General features: G+C 36.8%; 5 protein-coding genes across 5 annotated transcripts; 2 read left to right on the top strand and 3 right to left on the bottom strand.

Annotated features, from left to right (window-relative positions):
• Positions 1-1,336: 1,336 nt before the first annotated feature.
• On the top strand, positions 1,337-6,009 carry LOC134746958 (glyoxylate reductase/hydroxypyruvate reductase-like). Its single transcript, XM_063681530.1, has 7 exons — positions 1,337-1,491; positions 2,559-2,701; positions 3,684-3,873; positions 4,443-4,606; positions 4,839-5,003; positions 5,459-5,584; positions 5,849-6,009. The coding sequence occupies exons 1-7, from the start codon at positions 1,403-1,405 to the stop codon at positions 5,965-5,967; spliced, it is 996 nt and encodes a 331-aa protein (XP_063537600.1). The 5' UTR covers positions 1,337-1,402; the 3' UTR covers positions 5,968-6,009.
• Positions 6,010-6,814: 805 nt separating this feature from the next.
• LOC134746493 (glyoxylate reductase/hydroxypyruvate reductase-like) lies at positions 6,815-16,691 on the top strand. Its single transcript, XM_063680900.1, has 8 exons — positions 6,815-6,895; positions 7,136-7,233; positions 7,731-7,879; positions 8,690-8,879; positions 13,614-13,777; positions 14,209-14,373; positions 14,992-15,117; positions 16,054-16,691. The coding sequence occupies exons 1-8, from the start codon at positions 6,830-6,832 to the stop codon at positions 16,173-16,175; spliced, it is 1,080 nt and encodes a 359-aa protein (XP_063536970.1). The 5' UTR covers positions 6,815-6,829; the 3' UTR covers positions 16,176-16,691.
• On the bottom strand, positions 9,165-10,337 carry LOC134746494 (uncharacterized). The gene has a single exon (XM_063680901.1). The coding sequence runs from the start codon at positions 10,239-10,241 to the stop codon at positions 9,189-9,191; it is 1,053 nt and encodes a 350-aa protein (XP_063536971.1). The 5' UTR covers positions 10,242-10,337; the 3' UTR covers positions 9,165-9,188.
• Positions 12,281-13,626, bottom strand: LOC134746492 (arrestin domain-containing protein 2-like). Its single transcript, XM_063680898.1, has one exon. The coding sequence runs from the start codon at positions 13,388-13,390 to the stop codon at positions 12,284-12,286; it is 1,107 nt and encodes a 368-aa protein (XP_063536968.1). The 5' UTR covers positions 13,391-13,626; the 3' UTR covers positions 12,281-12,283.
• A 152-nt stretch (positions 16,692-16,843) lies between the features above and the next one.
• On the bottom strand, positions 16,844-19,068 carry LOC134746516 (ragulator complex protein LAMTOR3 homolog). The gene is made up of 3 exons (XM_063680929.1): positions 18,937-19,068; positions 18,656-18,848; positions 16,844-17,452 (listed from the first exon to the last, which is right to left on the bottom strand). Exons 1-3 carry the CDS (start codon positions 18,978-18,980, stop codon positions 17,312-17,314), a joined length of 378 nt encoding a protein of 125 aa, XP_063536999.1. The 5' UTR covers positions 18,981-19,068; the 3' UTR covers positions 16,844-17,311.
• Positions 19,069-19,549: the final 481 nt, after the last annotated feature.

Here is a 19,549-nt window from a genome sequence, read left to right as displayed (position 1 = left end):
TATATGTATAATACATCAGCATTGCATTCGTGCGAAGCCGGAGCGGGTCCTTAGTTCTTTATATAAGGAGATTTATAAATATCATCAATACATCGTCCAGTGTCCAAACTACGTCCAGTCAGTAACCGCGAACCAGCCAGCCTTTCATACAATCCGGCCCGCGTCACAAAGATGCCGAAAGAAACCAGGCATGGATGGTACAGTTAGATCGCTTAACTAGGTCCCTGCACCCTGATTTAACCTAGTGTGCTAGAAATGGCAAATTATGTTAGTCCGGGACTAGGAGGGCAATTCGAACTTAGAAAAGTTTGAAAATATCAACTTGCACCACATGCATGCATGCTAATAATCAGGAGCAGACCAATTGAAAGTTGCAATAGCCTTCCAAGTAATCCACGTGAGATTGTTCCCGTATTTATTTACTTTATTTGGTTAGTAAGAACTTTGCATCACCAATCGTTACAATTAACAACTAGTAGCGACACCTTTTGAATTATTGTGTCAAAATATGATGTAAGAATAACTGCAACCGAACATGTATGTTTTGCTACTCGCCGGTAGATGGCGTAATCATTGAAATAGTTTGAATTCAAACATGTTGTTGTAGTATTTTATATTTATTTTATTGATTAGTTCCTGGTTAATTTGGTACTTTTTCACAATTTTAAAGATCTTCGTAAAGCGTATTTTTGAGTGATAAGCTTGTACTTCTTAATTAGTATAGTTTCGAGGCACGTTTTTTCCTTAGACTGTCTCCATCTATTACGGAGTTATATCTATCTTTGGTATAGTCAAGTACAATTTGCCGTCATAGGTGCTTGTAGAGGTACTTAATTATAAATTACCTAACGTCTACTTTATTTAATTAAGTCCGTCTTTTTTGCGTTATTTAACGTTTTTTAATAACAATGATTTATTAAATGCATAAATAAATACAGAGAAACACGAGAACATACGATAATATCAGATCGGACAATGTGAAAACGCTCTTACCATGCTCTCATTCATTATTTAAAATGCCTCAATTGTGTGACGTAATATCAACACATACAGATCTCTGCCAAGGACACTACGCCACGCCAAATTATTGAAATTATCTCTCAGACACTGAACACGGTGACAGTATCAGCGGTGTTACAGATATACTCAAACGATAGTCACAATTTTAATTTCAGATGTCACAATTTTTATAATTTTGCATCATTATCTACTTATAGTAGATAAAGAAGATACGAGTAACGTGGAATAACATACATTCAAACAACCTAGGTACATAGAACTTAGCGGTAACGTTAGTTATCTCATATCATCTCATACTATCTTTTATTAACAAAGAAGTGTGTACCTACCTAATACTTACTTATATATTGTTTTTTACGTTCAGTTTAATTAGTACCTACATATGAGTGTTTCTGAAAAGATGGCTCTGAGAAAAGTTTTGGTGGTTAATAAAACATTTCCCGCTGCTGGTTTGGAGTTGTTGAAGAAGCAGTAAGTTCTACTATTTATAAATATGTTATCTGAATACTATTTTACTATCTAGAGTAGGTTAGGTTAGGTAAGGTTATATGTTTATGTTGGACATTTGCATTATATCGTTGTCAATAAGGTCAATTTCTTATTAAATCATCAAGGCAGTAGCGCCTTGTTGATTTTACCTTATTTTTAATACCTATACCTACCTACCTACACTTTTGTTTTAACACATTTGTTTGTTTTGACTTTACTATTGTGTAATCTTCTGTTAATGTTACGTAATTAGCGTTTCGATGTAATAAATGGATTGTCACAATCATTACCATTAATATAATTTGAAGAACGAAAACATTGACGTATACATATCATATTAATAATTTATACGTATACATATCATATAGATAGGCACATAATGTGATTTGCATAATTTATGCCGGTTACGTGATGGAACGAATATATAATTATTTAAAAAAAAACGGCTAAATTATAAATTAATCCAGTAACTGTCGCCTTTTGTAATTACTAATTGGTTTCGTTTGCGTCAAATCCGGTAGTTCTGATTTTTTGCAAACCATACTCAAAAGGTAAAAACAGGACCCTATTACTAAGACTCCGCTGTCTGTCTGTCTGTCTGTAGGCTGTATCTCATAAACCGTGATAGCTAGACAGTTGAAATTTTCACACATGATGTATTTCTGTTGCCGCCTTGTTGCCGCTATAACAACAAATACTAAAAACAGAATAAAATAAATTACAACAAACGTGAGTAATGGTACGGAACCTTTCGTGCGCGATTCAGACTCGCAAGTCCCAAGAGCAGCCCTTACATTAACCGTTATTTCCCATAAAAATCCAATAATCCGGCAGTTCCAACAATCCGGCAAATGGGGAAAATTTCAGGTGACGGATTGGAATAGAATAGAATAGAATTTCGTTTAAGTATTTGCTTATCTTACGTCGTGTGTCGTGTTATCGTTATGTTGATTAACGAGCAAAAGCCCCTCATTTTCATCCTTAAGCTTTCCTTAAGTCCTTTAAGACATTGTTAAATTAAAAATAAAACGTTTTCTTTCTCATTTCAGAGTTGAGGTGACTGTTGTGCCCCACGTAGATCATGAGCCCGAAATTCTGTCAGCAATAGAAAATGAGTTGAAAGAGCAAAAGTATGATGGAATAATTTGGAATACGAAGCACAGACTGACTGGACCTCGTTTGGATTTGGCTGGTTCGTATTTAATTTTTTCGAAATGTCCTGTTTAAAAAATATAAATTAATTCGTCTTGGTGAACCTATGTGTATTCTTCTTTGACGTGGAGAGCTCCATTGAAAGGGGATTTTTAGATCTATCCTGTTGACGGACACTTTCTGCTGAGAGGGACAGAGAAAAGTTACATGTTATTTCCCTGTCTCTCTTTGCAGCAAGATAGCAGATAGAGTCGGATTTTGACAGTTATAAATTCACCCTTATATTTATGAAGCTAAGACCTACCGTTTAACCAAGTTTAACTAATAGCCTTACGGCCGGTTGCACCAAACTGTTTGTCATTGTTAAAGAGTTCGCAAAATTTTATTGTATGGAAAGTTTCATAGTATACTGCCGCGGCGCGCCGGGTGACGTTGATCAGTCTGTCAACTGCGGATGGTGCAACTGGCACTTAGTGTCATACATATTGAGGCTCAATTCAAAACTGTTAAAATTGACTTCTTAACTTACACCGACTATAGTTGGACTATAGTATCCGACCTACCACGATGACGAGGCACACGCCATTTACTACGTTTTACTAATAAGTATAGATAGGTGACATATTATGGAAGGGCTTATATCTGCCATAAAAATGTATGTATACCATAATACCAGGGTTTTAACGCATTCACTGCCGGAGGCGTGGCCTAGGAACAAACTTGTATGACGGTGAACGCACATGTGCGTTGGGGGCAGTGAATGTGTTAAGAGTGATCCAACGTAACCACAGGGCGGACACGCTATACACCAAAAATCACTTGCGTTTCTATGTGTGAACGGCCCGTCTGTACACGCGTCAGATGTACTGAGCGGCCGGCAAACGGCCGTCAATCTGCTGTCGCGGGACGAGGTACTTCGAGTCGGAGCGGGGCGATGCGTGGCCGTTCTTCATGATAATACTAGCTATTACTTATTGTGTGACGTAACTATGGCGATTCATATGACTGTATATTTTTTTAAGGGCCAAAACTAAAATGTGTGTCAACAACGTCATCTGGCGTGGATCAGATCGATATAGAGGAGATAAAAAAGCGCGGTCTGCGTCTGGGCAATACAGCTCACGTCCTTGACAATGCAGTGGCAGACATCGCCATTGGACTGCTTATAGGAGCGGCCAGGAGGTTCAAGGAGGGGGTAGAAGAATTGGAAAGGCAAGTATACTCTTTTTTACATGCTTTCCCGACTATAGATTAGATACAACTAGAGAGGGTACGGCATCTGAGTTGTATCTTGCATCTAACACCATTTTATATTACAATAGCCTCCTAACCTAATACTCTATTCTCGAGACGCAGGTTCCAAATTCCAGGTAAGTACCTGGAAAAATAGATGCTAGTTGAAAAAGACTAAAGATAATAGAAGGAAGGATCGCAGAAAGTCGAAGGAAAACAGGGAGAGCCAAGGAAATTCATTAAAATATAAACCAAATCACAGAAGCTAGCCAAAGTTGGAGCTAACCAAAAAATGAAATAACTGTTTAAAAAATCAATAATTGGAGAGAACTGTGCCAATAAAAGTTATCATTTGCTTTATAAAAGTGATCATCATCGTCAATTGGCTGATAACTTGTCGAGAATACCTACTTAGAGTCTTAGATACTATTGCATGTTTTATTCTATATGGTTTGAACACTGAACCCTCTTTAATCGATTTATTTAAGGTTAAAACACTTAAAACAAAATTTAGTGCTGGAATACTTATAGCAAATCGTTTCCAACAGTGGCGCATGGAAAGAAGGAGTCCAGTGGATGCTGGGGCAAGACATAGAGGGCAGCACAGTGGGCATCGTGGGCCTCGGAGGCATTGGGCAAGCCATCGTCAGGAGGCTGAAGGGGTTCGATGTGAAGCGATTCGTTTATAGTGGGAGGAGTGAGAAACCTGAAGGTACGTTTTACTACAATATTTAATACTAGCTTCTGACCGAAACTACGTCTACGTGGAATTATGATGATTGATAAAAACTATTCTATGCCCTTCTGGGCCTCAAACTATCTTCATACCACATTTCATCAAAATCTGTTTTCGAAATCAGTCGGTCACCACCGGTTCTTTTCGATTTAAGCAGTTTAATTTTAAAATGTATCTTACCTCGAACCTAACGATTTTGTTTCTCCAGCCAAAGCATTGGGAGCAGAACGAGTACCTATAGAACAACTTCTAAAGGAAAGTGACTACGTAATCCTGTGCTGCCCGCTCACAAGTGAAACCAAGCATTTAATCAACGACCAAAGGCTCGGTATTATGAAGAAGAACGCTGTTCTCGTTAATATAGCACGAGGAGGTAAGATCGTCAGGTGAGCAGGTGACAACTAAAACTCAATGATTACAAAAAACACAACCTTTTTTTATAACTACGGGTCACTATGGCTTTGAACAGTACTTAATTAGTGAGTTTTGGTTCTCATTGACAAGGTATTTTCTCAAACATTTCCATACTGCATTACTGGCCTAGGCAGAGGCGGCAAAGTAATAATTATGTAGTAATAGAATACGAGTTAGTACTTATCTAAGTAACTGATCGAAAACATAATTATGTACTTTTTAACTCTAATCTTCATAATAATATAATTTAGGGATAAGGGTGCTAGCTTAAGAAAGATTGGAATATTTTTGAGATACTTTCTATTGACACGGTTGTAGCGATATTCGAGAAAACCTTGCCTTTTTTGCCTTAACATGATTGAACCCTCACTTTTATCTCTCACTTTTTTATATAATAATAGTTGTTTTTTATAGGTGTTATAGACCAGGAAGCATTATATAGAGCTCTGAAAGAAAAGCGTATTTTCGCTGCAGGACTTGACGTTACAACTCCAGAACCTCTTCCGGCGAGCGACCCTCTAGTCTCATTGCCCAATTGTTGTAAGTGCCCTATTTATTACATACTGTTTCTGCCCGTGACTTTCGTCTGCGTGGAATGATGATGATGATGATTTTTTTATTGGGAAACGAACAGAAAACAATTTTACAAAATATAATATATATAATAATACAATAATTCTGACAATATTATTTATAATTTATTTTACTTACCTCTTCTTAAATTGCGATTTCGAATTTATTATGTAGCATTTAGTTACTTTGGGTATATGTAGTTTTCTAATGTTTTCTTTTCCTTTTTTACAGTTATTGTTCCTCATTTGGGCAGCGCTACAAACGAGACCAGGAACATGATGTCTAGAATTTCTGCTAAAAATATATTATTAGCTTTGGTAGGAAAGCCTATGGTGAATCCTGTTATTTAATTTAATTAAATAAGTTTAACTCAACCACCTTCTTATCCCAATAGTAGTAAAAAACAAATTTTCATTATTGCGTTTCATTTTAACCTATCCGACAGATGGCAGTTATTATGACATTATGTGTCGTACTTAGTCTGTATACCTACTCTTATTATCACACAGCCATTTTGGCAAAAACTTTATTTTTGGTACAAGCTTTTATACACATATAGTTAGTCAAGCAAATCTTGTCAGTAGGAAAAGGCGCGAAATTCAAATTTTCTATGGGACGGTAACCCTTCGCGCCTACATTTTTTTAAATTTGCCGCCTTTTTCTACTGACAGGATTTGCTTGGCCAAGTATATATAAAAGGCCCTCCACACTCGTGCGCGAATCGCGGCGCGAAGCCGCGAACGCGAGTGTGTAGTCTAGTTCGCTAATCAGCGAAATCGACTCCACACTTGCGTTCGCGGCTTCGCGCCGCGTAGTCTGGAGCGCTTTAACATTCATTCATGCATTTTTTCATGGAAATATGGGACACTTGGCAACACTGGCGCACGTGTGCGGCAGTCTGTAAGGTTGGATCGCACCGTTTTGACGTTCGGTGCGATAGTGTGGAAGCACACGCCAGTACTCCTAGAACCTAGAACTGCTCCAAGGTCGCGGTGCGGTGCGATGGCGTGTTGGCCTTTACACTGGAACAGTTGGCACAGCCAGTTTCAGTAGAAAAAGGCGGCAATTTAAAAAAAAATGGCCCGGAGGGTTGATCTCCAATAGAAAATTTAAATTTCGCGCCCTTTTCTACTGACAAGTTGGTTGTGTTTGAGTATAGCATGTCATGTGCTGCTGCATAGAGGCCTTATGAATTGATTGGTCGAGCTGTAAATGGCTGTGCATTATACCTATATCTGTCAACCAAGTAATAACAATAACATAACCTTCAACCACAAAGTAAGTTAACTTTTAATTTCCAAGAGTAATTAATTAACTGATAAGTTTGTACCACAAACTATGATTTGTACAACCAATTAAGTTTAATCGGCTGCGCGTAGCTCGCGGTCACGCTCTGTGAGTGTGTATGGAAGTTGGAAGATATAATCTAACTTAATAAGTTTGTTATCAATTGATAAACTGATAAGAATGGGTATTTGCTTGGTTACGTTACTCGGTCTGTGTGCGTTTGTTTCGCAGACGGGAAGCGCTGAAATCGCAACGATGAGGAAGGATTTAAAAGTGTTGGTTTCTTCAAATGATTACCCTGAGGCGGGGTTAAAGATTCTACGGGAACAGTGAGTATTAATTAATAATAATAAAAATTATAAATAATAATAGTACTTATTTTAGACTAGATTTAATAAATTGAATGTTTTTTTTTCTATTTATTCATTATTCTTTATCAATTATATTACATCAGTTATTTGTGTATTTTCAGTACCACAACAATATAGCAGTAAGCATCAGAAATAGCTGAGTGAGGTGTTAAAAATGAGTAAAATTACCTCTTATTCTCTAAACAATTAAGTTGTTTTTTGTACATAAGTTCCAAAAAACTCATTGGTATGAGCCGGGGGTTTGAACCCGTGACCTCCGGATTGCAAGTCGCACGCTCTTACCACGACTAGGCCACCAGCACTTTTTTCACTTATTCTAAATATTATGTGTGAATGCACAGGCAGCTTAAAGCTGATACGTGCACATCAATGTCTACTTGTGTTTTGTAGTCTTCAAAAGTGTTCATTGAGTTTGAGTTTTGTGAGCGTAATTCAAATAAAATGAAATTTTACAGTTTTACAGTTCTCCAGAGTCGGTACAACCACTTTGGTGAAGAAGGCATCACACAAAACAAGGAGGAACTGCTCCAACTAGCTCCTGCCATCTCCGCCTTGGTCTGGGTGTCACACCACCCTATCACTCAGGAACTGCTAGATAAAGCTGGTAAGTTACTTGGTGAAAAATGTAATAAATGGTATTTATTTATTTGTGTGATGAGCACATATATATGTTCCTACTACTTACAAATATCTATATAAGTATGTATTCTATTCTATATTGTCGCCTAGCACCCATAGTACAAGCTTTGCTTAGTTTGGAGCTAGGTTGATCTGTGTAAGATATCCCTTTATTTATTAATTTAAACTTACTCTGCCATAAGAGTTGGTAGTTGGTAGTGTAGTGGTAGTGTGTGACTTTTATGTGATGTCTGCATGGAATGATGCTAATGACGATTGATAAAAACTGCCCTATGTTTTTCTCTGGGCTTCAAACCATTTCCCTTCCAAATTTCATCTAAATTGGTTCAGCAGTTTCAGCATGAAGAGGTAATAGACAAACAAGAGGTATGGGTAGTGATGGGAAATTGCCGAGAATATTTCCGATTGAGAGAGAATATTCTTGGTAATGTTATGGAAACATTTCCAAAACTGGCAATTTATCTAAAAGCGCGTGTTTTTACCATCCCCAATAGCTCCATGGGCGTTGCCAGCTGATGGATTACATACATTTAGTTACAAATTTTAATACAACTGCCACCCCATCCGCCCCTCCATCTAAGATTAGTTAATCCAGCCTTTATTTCTGACATGTGTCCCATAGGTCAATAGAATTTGTATTTTAATTTTAATTAACTTAAATTTTATTCTTAATTTTTTATTTTCAATTTTATTTTCAATTTTAATGTTTCACTGCTTTTATGAGCCATGTTGCTTGAAATAAAGTATTAATAATAATAATAATTTATCATTCCAGGTCCTTCTCTCAAAGTGGTGGCAACAGCATCAGCCGGCTACAACCACTGCAATGTAGACGAGCTCAAGGCCCGTGGCATCAAGTTATCAAACACCCCAGATGTGCTCAGTCCTGCGGTTGCTGAAGTTGCTATTGCGTTGATGCTGGGTGCTGGCAGGCGCTTTACGGAGAATTTGGAGCAAGTTCACAGGTAACATTCGCATTGCCAACAACCAAATTATATCTAGAATGGTTATTTTTCTTTAAAGTCATCTTAACTAGCAAATAATTAAAAAAATACCTTTGCATATATATATATATATATATATATATACTTATATTTTTACAAAATTATCCTTATATTTATGTGCCTTATATCTATGTACCATTAATATCGTAATTCTTTCTGCAAGGCAACATAACATTATAGAATTATACCTCTTCTAAAATTGTATGACTCCATAATAATTTAATTGTTGGATTTATTTGTACCATTATTTATATTTATTTTATAAAACATTCAAGATTTTTCCTTCTCCTCATCAGAACTGTCATCCCTTCCCAGTAGTTCCTTTTTTTCTTCACCCATTGCCTCCCAATAAGAAGGTGGTGCAGACCCACTAGCTTCCAAAGAACTTTCAAGTCGCTCAATCACTTGTACATGTATCTCCAGCACTAAGTTACGGTGTGGCATTGGTATCACAGCCGTGATAGCTACGGCATAATCTCTGGATATAATCTTCGAATGATCTAATGATGCCAAGCCAGCTACAATGGTAATTTCGTCCGAGAAGGTTTTGGTTTCGCCACTCTGCATGGCACCATATTTAATATCAGTTTCCTTGACATCTTCAACAATTCTTGCATCTTTCTTTCCTTTTACTGTAAAGGAATCAACTTGAACTAATTTTATCTCAACTGCCTTTAAAGTAAGATTTGTGTTGTTCTCAACTTCATAATCAACTTTAACAGTGTCACCGGGTTTCACTACGGAGTTAGCCATGGTAGCTTTAATGTTCACAATGCTCTTCTTGTTTGACAAGAGTGAGCCTAATTGAAACAAACTAGTCTGTTCTCCATAAACGGTTGGTTCGGTTGGCAATCTTGGAGTCGCTCCGGAAACAACAGTTATTTTCTTCTTGTAATGCTTGTTAAAGCTCAATAACTCTGGCTTATCAAATTTTATGCGGACATAGTATTTTATATTACACCAAACTGTGTATTTAGGGCTCTTGTTCACGTATTTTAGTGAACCTGGTATGTTTTGAGGTAGTTGATAGTTAAATTCAGTCTCATAACTTCCTGCAGGCAATGGTTTTCCTTTTACATTCTCATAAATAATATTTTCTACATCTACATAGTTTTCCGAATTCCTGTATGTACACAGTTGATCATTTGACTTCTGGAAGTCATCGTCAAGTACCAGCCATCCGTGCCCTTTCAGAGACACTATTATTTTACTAAAAATAGTTTCTTTGTCCAAACAATACTTGATTTTACCAGAAACTGTGCTTCCTGGCGTGTACACTCCATCCACTGGCTTACACAAGTTGATTTCGCAGTACACTCCCATGATGGAAATGTTTTGATCACTATTTCACAACAAACACGTCCTCTTTCAAATGTTTTTGATCATGAATGTTAATTCAATTGTTTTCGTTTTATCTGATAGAGATAACGCTAAGTACTAACTTTTATGATAAACTAGTTTAACTAGCTCAACTAATGGAATGTGTCATCTTTTGTTTGGAATTTTGAGCTTTGTTTTCCTTAAGTTAGGAAAAACAATCAAAATTATGAATTCAATGCATGCATGATGCATAGGGACAGTGGTGTCAGTGGTACACTAATAATCTAATATATTAATGTAACTAAACCCTACGTAGTAAGATATAGAGTTTAAAATGCTATACTATGCCTTTTAATGAAATGTACTTAGTTTTAACAGTTAACAGAGAACGCGTTCATGATAACAATTTTATCTAGGATGCGTTCGGTTATTACCATTAATGACAAAATGAATGAATACTTGATTATTGGCAAAGTACAGTCAGCATCAATATAGTTAGTCAAACCAAATTGTCAGTAAATAAAAACAAAAAAAACTACTCATCCTTTTCTTTTGAGTGCTAGTACTAGTGTAAGACCATAGAGTAACTTATACTAGAGCGGTACTGTCATAGTAAATTTTGTAACCCCAGTAAATTCACTGCCATCTGTTGACACACTTTAAAACTAAAAATGAAGATTTATAAAAATACGATAGAATGTATTTAAATATAGATAAATGATTTTTTTCATTTGCGTTAATAATTTTTATGATTTTGACCCATGTTCTTTCACTGATATGCGTTAAAATTGTTAAATAACAAACGAAACCGTCAACGCCATCTATACGACTGTAGGCCAAAACTAGTAGCGCCCTCTGAACGAGATACAAATTTTCTTGATTTTCGAGGCACGTTTTTTCCTTAGACTGTATCCATCTATTACGGAGTTATATCTATCTTTGGTAAGACAAAGATAGTATGATTATTTCTATGTTTGAAATGAGACAGTCCTTTGACAAACTAATAGTTGCGGATGAGACAACGCGCCAAAAGTATCTGACATCCCAGATAACTTTTCCAAATATAGATAAATCTCTAATATTCACGTTCGAAAGTATATCTTTTACAGTCTTACTTGTTCTATATTAGTATTTTTTCTACTCGTCGACTGTAATGGTTGAATTAAGATTTCAGAGAACTCAACTATAATATTCATTTCGAAACGGTTTAGTCAACTATAACTACATTGACGCATAAGTATTCATAAATGCAAAATGATGTAATTATTGAGATTAAAAAAATAATTATATATTTAAATTGGCAGGTCGCCAGTTCGTTTAGTACGACGTCCGGTTCGGTTAGGTCGTGTATTATGGAAGAAAAGAACAAGAAAGAAAGGCCGACCCCAAGTAAATGGGAAAAAGGTCAAGGAGGAAGATGTCCGGTTAGTTCGACCAAAGAGGATATAATAAGATAGAGCGGTACTGTCATAGTAAATTTTGTAACCACTGTAAATTCACAGCCATCTATCGACACACTTTAAAACTAAAAATGAAGATTTATAAAAATACGATAAAATGTATTTAAATATGGATAAATGATTTTTTTATTTTAATTAACTATTTTTATGATTTTGACCCATGTTCTTTCACTGATATGCGTTAAAATTGTTAAATAACAAACGAAACCGTCAGCGCCCTCTATATGAGAGTAAGCCAAAGGTAATGGCGCCATCTGATCGAGAATCAAATTTTCGTGATTTTCGAGGCACGTTTTTTCCTTAGACTATATCCATCTATTACGGAGTTATATCTATCTTTGGTTCGACGTAATGTCAGCGGTCCCTTGGGCGTCGTTATAACCGGACTCTACTGTACTTATGAAGCCTTGTTTGGTCCGCTACTTTTGATGACTGTACTCGGTCTCTCTTGGTACTGCACGCTACTTGCATGCTTAATTCCTAGGAAACCTAGCTAGGTTTGAGGAATGAGCTCATTCAACCTATAAACTTTCGTTAATTTTAGTAACCTAGGATAGGAATAGATTTTTTTTGCAATTTCCCTTTCTAAATTATTGTATTTCCTTCAGATCCTTTTCTTTTCGAAGAATCATTAATGACCTCGGCCATCACTTCCCAATAGGTCGGTGGATCATCTCTAGGCGAGTTTATTTCTACATTTGCAAAAGTACAACGAGCACAGCTAGAAACGCAATAGTTCTCTCTGCTCGATAGAGTTTTTATTACTTGAAATGGTATTTCTAGAGGCATATCTATATGTAAGCCCGGTAATCTGACAATAGTCATTACAACATAATCTCGGGATAAAAATTTACAATGCTCGATCGAAACACAATGTTCAGGAATTGTGATTTCTGCAGTAAATTTCACTATTTCTCCACCTGGTATAGTTTCATAACTATACTCAGCACCCTCTACATCGGTATAATTTTTGAAAACGCTGCCTCCCATTGAAGTGTATTGGTCGACTTCTGATATTTTCACTTGAATACCTTTGATTGTTTTATTCGTATCATTGCTGATCTCATATTCCACTTTCACACACTCACCGGGTCTGAGAACCGAAGTCGTCATAAGGGCCTTCAGTTTGACAATGAATTTTTTACGTAGGCATAGAGGGTTGATTTGAAGTAAGCTTTTCTGGTCACCGTACACTAAAGGCATCATGGTAAGACGTGGTGTCTGAACGGAAATCACGTGTATCTCTTTTTCGTACTGCTTGTCCGGTCTGCAAAAATTCAGCATCTCAAATTTAATAGATACAATGTATTTGATATAGCATTTCACAAGGTACTTCACCGTTCCCTTATAGTAGTCTATTGATGCCGGAATATTATGAGGGAGTTGGAAACTGAATTGGGTATTGAATTGTCCTACTGGATGAGCGTCCATCTCGAAAGTGTATAAAACTTCGTCTAAATGAACGTATATTTCGTCGTTGGTGTATGTATACACTCTTCTTCTTCTCTTCTTCGTTAAATCTTCTAGGTAGAGATGTCCACGACCCCTTAAGGATACAGTTATCGATCTAAAGTTGTGTTCCTCATCGATGGCGTATCTTATTACTCCGGACACGAAGCTTCCAGGTTGGTATGTGTGTCTCCCGTCATCATTCGATGGTTTACACAAGCTTAATTGACAAAAAATCCCCATAACAAATGTGTTGTTTGGATCTTGCCGCACTAATTCATTATAAACTGCACTGCACGTTCGATGTTCCTTTAAACATAGAAGGCTGCGGGCGGATATTTCGTGTCTATCTCCGCGTCATCATTATCATAAATACCTAGATAAGGATTATCTTTAAGATATAATACTCACTACAAAAGATCGTACGAGGGTTTGTTTATTCATCACTAGTAATTTCTCTTTACAGTGGGCAATGGGAGATAGGTTTTCAGAAAGTTTTGGGTCAAGAGATCCGCGGCAGCACGGTCGGTGTGTTTGGACTCGGTGGCATCGGGCAGGCCATCGTGAAGAGACTGGCCGGGTTCGAGGTTGAGAAGTTCATTTACACTGGACACAGGGAGAAGCCACAAGGTAATTGACATGTTTCTATTGGTGAGTTTTGTGACACCATGTTAATGTTTACAACCGGTCTCCTTGCCCAATCAGCGACCGTTTTTGTATAATCGACGGCGCGGAGTTCATTCGGATATTTTTGGACTTCGTCACTTCAGCGATAAGTATCTAGTAAGTCAAGACAGACGGAGACATTAGTTATCATTTATAAATGGAATTTATAAACGATAACTGATTCTCGAGTAGAAATAATACCTATAACTCTGTCGAAATTATAACAACTCTACTGGACCGCCATTTACGTCTAAGGACCCTTACCCTGATTTTTATACACTCCGCTACTCTTGGAGGCAGGGCTCAGACCTCGTGCGTTCCAAAATACTGTCTACCTGGTTTATAGCATCCTTTTGATTATTGCGAATCTTACTAAAACGCACGAAATATTTCAGCGAAGGCACTTGGCGCCCACTTTGTGTCCAAGGATGAGCTCCTGGCTCAGAGCGACTTCGTGATCCTCGCGGTTCCCTTGACCAATGAGACAAAGCTGATGGTGAACAAAGAACTGCTGGGGAAGATGAAGAAGAGCGCCATACTCATCAACGTTGGCAGGGGAGGTAAGAATATTGCGAAATAACTAATTTTACCTCTTGTTCCAATTGTTGACTGACTGGCCAACAAAAATAAAATCAATATTTATAGAGGATTTCCTTAGAACGCTCCAAGTTCGACTAAAAGCATATTCTCTAAGCTTTCTACACCAGTAGGTACAATCGGGGACATTGCCGGTGAACCACTTCAGAAACTCCATCCTTAGGAGCGGCCTAACTCCACCTCCCATAGAAATAACCAATTACGATGCATTTAGGATTCTTTAAGGGTAAAAACAGGTAATGAGACAAACAATAGGTAGTAAGGACAGTTTATTAGCTGTTGTTGTTTAGGCTAAGCTTCGCCTCCCCATAAAGATAACCAATTAGGATGCATTTTGGATTCCTTATATTAGTTTGCAAATGCCGGCCGTCACAAGACGATGCATAAACTTTACCTGACAGCTAACATTTTTTTTTCAACACCTACATTTTTAAGTGCCATGCTATTGTTCATCACTTTTATGATATCGCCTGACCATCTGCAAGACGTTTAAACGATTTTTACCCTTAAGGTGGTTCACCGCCAATGTCCTCGATTGTACCTACACCGAGTAACTTCTTTCACCTGTTCTGTTTCGACAGATCTCGTAGACCAAGACGCCCTATATGACGCGTTGAAGAACAAAGATATCTACGCCGCCGGACTAGATGTGACCACCCCTGAGCCGCTTCCTAAGGATCATAAACTGCTGGCCCTGCCCAACCTCTGTAAGTGCCAAGTTTCTTAATGTAGTCCGAACACGCTAAGTTTTCATGACAAGCGCAAATTCTATATGTCAAGTATGGCGCTCCTAAGGAATATGTACGTACTAGCTTTTGCCCGCGACTTCGTCTGCGCGAACTTACTAACAGCAGCTAAAGCAAGCATAGCGCCTGGAAAAATCTTCATAGCAATTATTCAATTTGAGCATATTTTGCACACAAATTAGCAGACACTCCATTAATTATCTCAATTCCACCCCGCTTTTTACTTTCTTAAGGGATGATTTTCGGGATAAAAACTATCCTATATCCTTCTCAGGGACTCAACCTATCTCTATGCCAAATTTCATCTAAATCGATTCAGCGGTTTAAGCGTGAAGAGGGAACACACAGACAGACTTTCGCATTTATAATATTAGTATGGATTGTCATTGCTAAGATTATGCACACAGGGCAATTCGATAGAAAAAAGCTTTCTGTGGGATCCTACATCCGATATCGAATTGGACAATGTGAAAGGCTCTTAGTGTGCATAAACTAGAAATAAGTAGGTAGTTAGAGGAGGACGTATAGCCACTGCCTTGGCAGCCAAAAGTTGTTCAGGTTCTCTAGCTAGAATAGCTATATTGTCAGATATTATGAGTAGAGACCACATCTTCTGTTCTAAAACCTCACAACTTTGGTAGTGCAGAAAGTTTTGTAAGAAATCTTTTGACTTAATAGGCATTGACCAGTCAATAACGATTTGTTACTATGAAGTTCTTATGAGAAAAGAAGATATGGTAACGTTACAACGAACCTTTTGTGAGTTTTATTTACAATGAGTTTGTCGATTTTATAGTAATTGACAGCGCAAGACTTGATATATTTTTTGCTTTGAATTTCAGTAAAAATAATTTTATTTATGTCTATATTGGAAACAACCCTATTTTTTTGTTCCAGTCGTACTTCCCCACATCGGCAGCGCCACTGTGCGTACGCGCAACGACATGGCGACGCTGGCGGCGCGCAACCTCGTCAACGCACTGAGCGGGAAACCCCTGCTCACGCCTGTGCTTTCTTGAGTGCGGTGTAGCGAGACTAGCGAGCGATCGTGGGTGGACAGTGGTTGCGGTGTAGCGAGCGATCATGGGACAGTGGTCATTGATATGCCATCGGAACGATTCCATTTTTTTTTAAACTATCCGCAACTTGAAATCAGCAATCATCGCATTTGTAACAGTGGGTACATTACTATCTTTCGTTAATTAGTTATTACTGTCATCAGATGGTATTTTTGATCCATCTGTTACCACACTTACCACTAAGAAACTGGGAAATGAGTATGATTCTACCTTTTAGGCTTCCATAGTCAAATAGGAACCGTATAGTTTCGGCATATTCGTCTGTCTGTCTATTTTCATAGCTATAATAGCCCTAAGTCACCTTACTTTAAGGCAATTGAATGACAGTAATCTTTAGATCAGTGACGAGTGATATGATTTTAACTATGCAGAATTAAGTATTTAGAAAAATAAAATTAATACCAAATATTATTTATTTGTTGATAAAATTGCTATACAAAATGTTAAATTACTTTGAAATTGAAGGTGTTTTGCCTTGTTATCATTGAATAAATTATTTATTACATAACCATTGTTTTCTTAACACAATAAGTTTGGAAACAATTATAAAAATTAAATAATTACACAGTTTAGACTCACTTGTTTTAGATGGTCTAAACCGTGTAATTATTTAATGTTAGTATGTCTCACAACAGTTTAAATTGAATTATAAAAATTGATAAAAATCATTATATACTTTTGGCCACAACTTGGCACTGAGTAAAAAATAAGCATTAAATTACATATAGACATTTTAGAATACAATATGTTAGTGTCAATTATTTACAAAGATTTTTATACATAGGTACTCATAGATCACAAAAATCGTCAGTCTCAAAAATAACTGTTTTTTAAAGAAAGTTTAACGTATTGAATGTTATAAACATGCCATTTTTTTGAGACTGATTGATTCTAGGACTGCCACTAATTTTACCATGCAAGTCTGCCTAAGCTAATTCTGCACTAACATTGAAATGACAGTGTGGACTGCTCCTTCCATGTCTCTTTTTAGCGGAAATGCTACACTCTTGTCACTGCAGTCTGTGCAGAATTAGCTTGGTCTGACTTGGTTTATGTGTTAACTCATTTAGTTACTCTCAAGGTGCATCCTGCACCACAGCAGCCAGGTCTTTCAGGAACGGTTCTATCTGACTCTCTAAAGATAGGATGTGTCCGGTGTTGCAGTTGTCGCTGCCAATGAAAGTTATCACTAGAGGCAGCTTGTTCATTTGTATCACCTGGAAGTTTACAAGTTTTTCATTGAATAGGGCACCGGTTCTCAAACTTTTTTGGCGACGGAACCCTTTTGGAAAGCAAATATTTGACGGAGCCCCAAATAAAAAATGTTTTGTTAAATTAACTGTGGACCAGAGATATAGGAGAGCTGGTTAATGATTTGTTTTCGCTTTTTCTCGCAGAGCCCCCACAGAGGCTTTACGGAGCCCTAGGGGTCACTTTGAGAATGGCTGGAATAGGGTATTTGCCTGACTAGTCAAATCAGTTCCTTTTGTTGTCAAAATGATTAGCCACTATAGAATTTATATGAAAAACAGAACAAGTGACTTCACAATCGACTAATCAACTCTTTACAGTTTTATCTGATTGATTACATTGTGTCAAAAAAAAAACTGAACTTGAACTTAACTACTTTACTAAACAGCACATTTTTCTAATAACTTTTTGGTGCTTTCTTTCATGCATGGTATGAAACAAGGCTACTCTTTGATAGAGAAAGATAGTCTTATTGCGATTCCTATAAGAGGAAAGAGAAAATAGTGCCATGCTTTGTCCTTATCACCGACCGGGTTTTTTTTTTCATGGTCGGGTTATGGCAGCAAATAAAAAAAAAAAATGGCAGCATAGGTACGAGGGGATGGCGAAATACCGAAATTTTTAAGAGTGAAAGAGAAAAAGGATTATGCTGCCATACATTAACCTGTCAATACATGAATATGTCTTTCTCTTACCCCTGGTCGCCCGGTTTCATGTCTATAACTACTATACTATGTCTATGGTATGAAATAATTTATTTTAAATAGTACAGGCAACATGTTTATTACAGCATGTCTAGCACATCTTGCTGAGCCTCACACAACTTCATTATGAAGTGCAACTAATGTAACAGAACATGGACATGCTTGAAATGCAGGTAATGGTAGAATAAGTTGCACAAAAGAATAAAAGCACACTGGCTGCTTGCTAATACTGAAAACAGGAATAGGCCAAGGCCAAAATCCATCAAACTAGCCTACAGATTGAGCTTAACCAAAATTTGAAATGTAGAAAGCAAATTTTCGGATAATATCACGAAATAAATAAGATACCTAACAGTACAATAAAATACTCTTAGAGTGCAATAAAAGGAAACCAAAAGAAAGTAAATACGATATTTATTTCATGGTTTTGAAACGACTTAAAAAACTTGTTTCTTTGTATCTTACCTGATAACTGGAATACATTGATATGATAGTCTTGTTCCTTCCTAAGCCAAGTTTGCTGGCCTGATCAGTCGCCATACCGAACGTTGATATGAAATTAGGCCTCAGGGCAAGCTGCGGCGCCCTTTCAGTCACCGCCCGCACCAGAGGGACTCCATCTCTGTCCGTTATTATTATGCTATGTAAGCCATTTACTCTGTAACGTGAATAAACAAAGTTAAAACTGTTAACATGCTTGTGGGACTACTATCTCAGTTTATCTGGAACTTGAACTGTGAACATACTTTTCCAGTAAATGGTTCAAATATTTACGCAAATCATCAACCATTATGGGGCGTTAACGATTAATTAATATGGAATAGAATAAAACAAAATCGTTTCGTATCGCGTTGAGATTGTTGGTTGACAGCTGAGATTGACAGTGACATCATCGGTGACATTTGATTGAATGTGATATTGTTCAAGACATTGATATAGACTCTAAAAATCAAACTAAATTATTACTTTACATTATGTAGATAAATGTTTAAGCTAGATTTTATTTCCATTTTGTTAGTAAAACATTTATATTCTATTTTTTTTAATAAATTTTAAAGGTTAATTAGCATTTACAAAAGTTGTTTTATTAGGCGTTAATAAAAATAACTGAAACCGACTGAAATTTTCATAGACAAGTGACTTTTGACTTCTTTGGTTTTTTTCTTTTTCAAATTCAAGTTTTTTGCCTTCTGAAACAATTTCGTAATAATATTAAAATGACAACAAAGTCTATAAAATCATTATATTAAGACTTTTAATGAATAATAAAAGAATAATATCCTTCATTATTTTCTTTAATTACTAAAGAAGAAACCAGGAATCTGTTTTCTGAGAAAAAATAATGCAAAAAAGAATATA

This window comes from Cydia strobilella, chromosome 13 (assembly GCF_947568885.1).
Source record: "Cydia strobilella chromosome 13, ilCydStro3.1, whole genome shotgun sequence".
Classification (NCBI taxonomy): Eukaryota; Metazoa; Arthropoda; class Insecta; order Lepidoptera; family Tortricidae; genus Cydia; species Cydia strobilella.
The sequence above is the reverse complement of the archived record's forward strand: the minus strand, read 5'-3'. Positions and strand labels throughout refer to the sequence as shown.

Coding starts and splice junctions, on each gene's coding strand:
- LOC134746492 (XM_063680898.1), bottom strand. CDS start 13,390: ATGGGGATTTTTTGTCAATTAAGCTTGTGTAAACCATCGAATGATGAC.
- LOC134746958 (XM_063681530.1), top strand. CDS start 1,403: ATGAGTGTTTCTGAAAAGATGGCTCTGAGAAAAGTTTTGGTGGTTAAT. Junction 1,492..2,558: donor TTGGAGTTGTTGAAGAAGCA/GTAAGTTCTACT, acceptor TTCTCATTTCAG/AGTTGAGGTGACTGTTGTGC. Junction 3,874..4,442: donor GGGGTAGAAGAATTGGAAAG/GCAAGTATACTC, acceptor CGTTTCCAACAG/TGGCGCATGGAAAGAAGGAG.
- LOC134746516 (XM_063680929.1), bottom strand. CDS start 18,980: ATGGTTGATGATTTGCGTAAATATTTGAACCATTTACTGGAAAA. Junction 18,849..18,936: donor TTGAACCATTTACTGGAAAA/GTATGTTCACAG, acceptor TTCACGTTACAG/AGTAAATGGCTTACATAGCA. Junction 17,453..18,655: donor CAATGTATTCCAGTTATCAG/GTAAGATACAAA, acceptor GTAAACTTCCAG/GTGATACAAATGAACAAGCT.
- LOC134746493 (XM_063680900.1), top strand. CDS start 6,830: ATGGCTGTGCATTATACCTATATCTGTCAACCAAGTAATAACAATAAC. Junction 6,896..7,135: donor ACATAACCTTCAACCACAAA/GTAAGTTAACTT, acceptor TTTGTTTCGCAG/ACGGGAAGCGCTGAAATCGC. Junction 14,374..14,991: donor CATCAACGTTGGCAGGGGAG/GTAAGAATATTG, acceptor CTGTTTCGACAG/ATCTCGTAGACCAAGACGCC.
- LOC134746494 (XM_063680901.1), bottom strand. CDS start 10,241: ATGGGAGTGTACTGCGAAATCAACTTGTGTAAGCCAGTGGATGGAGTG.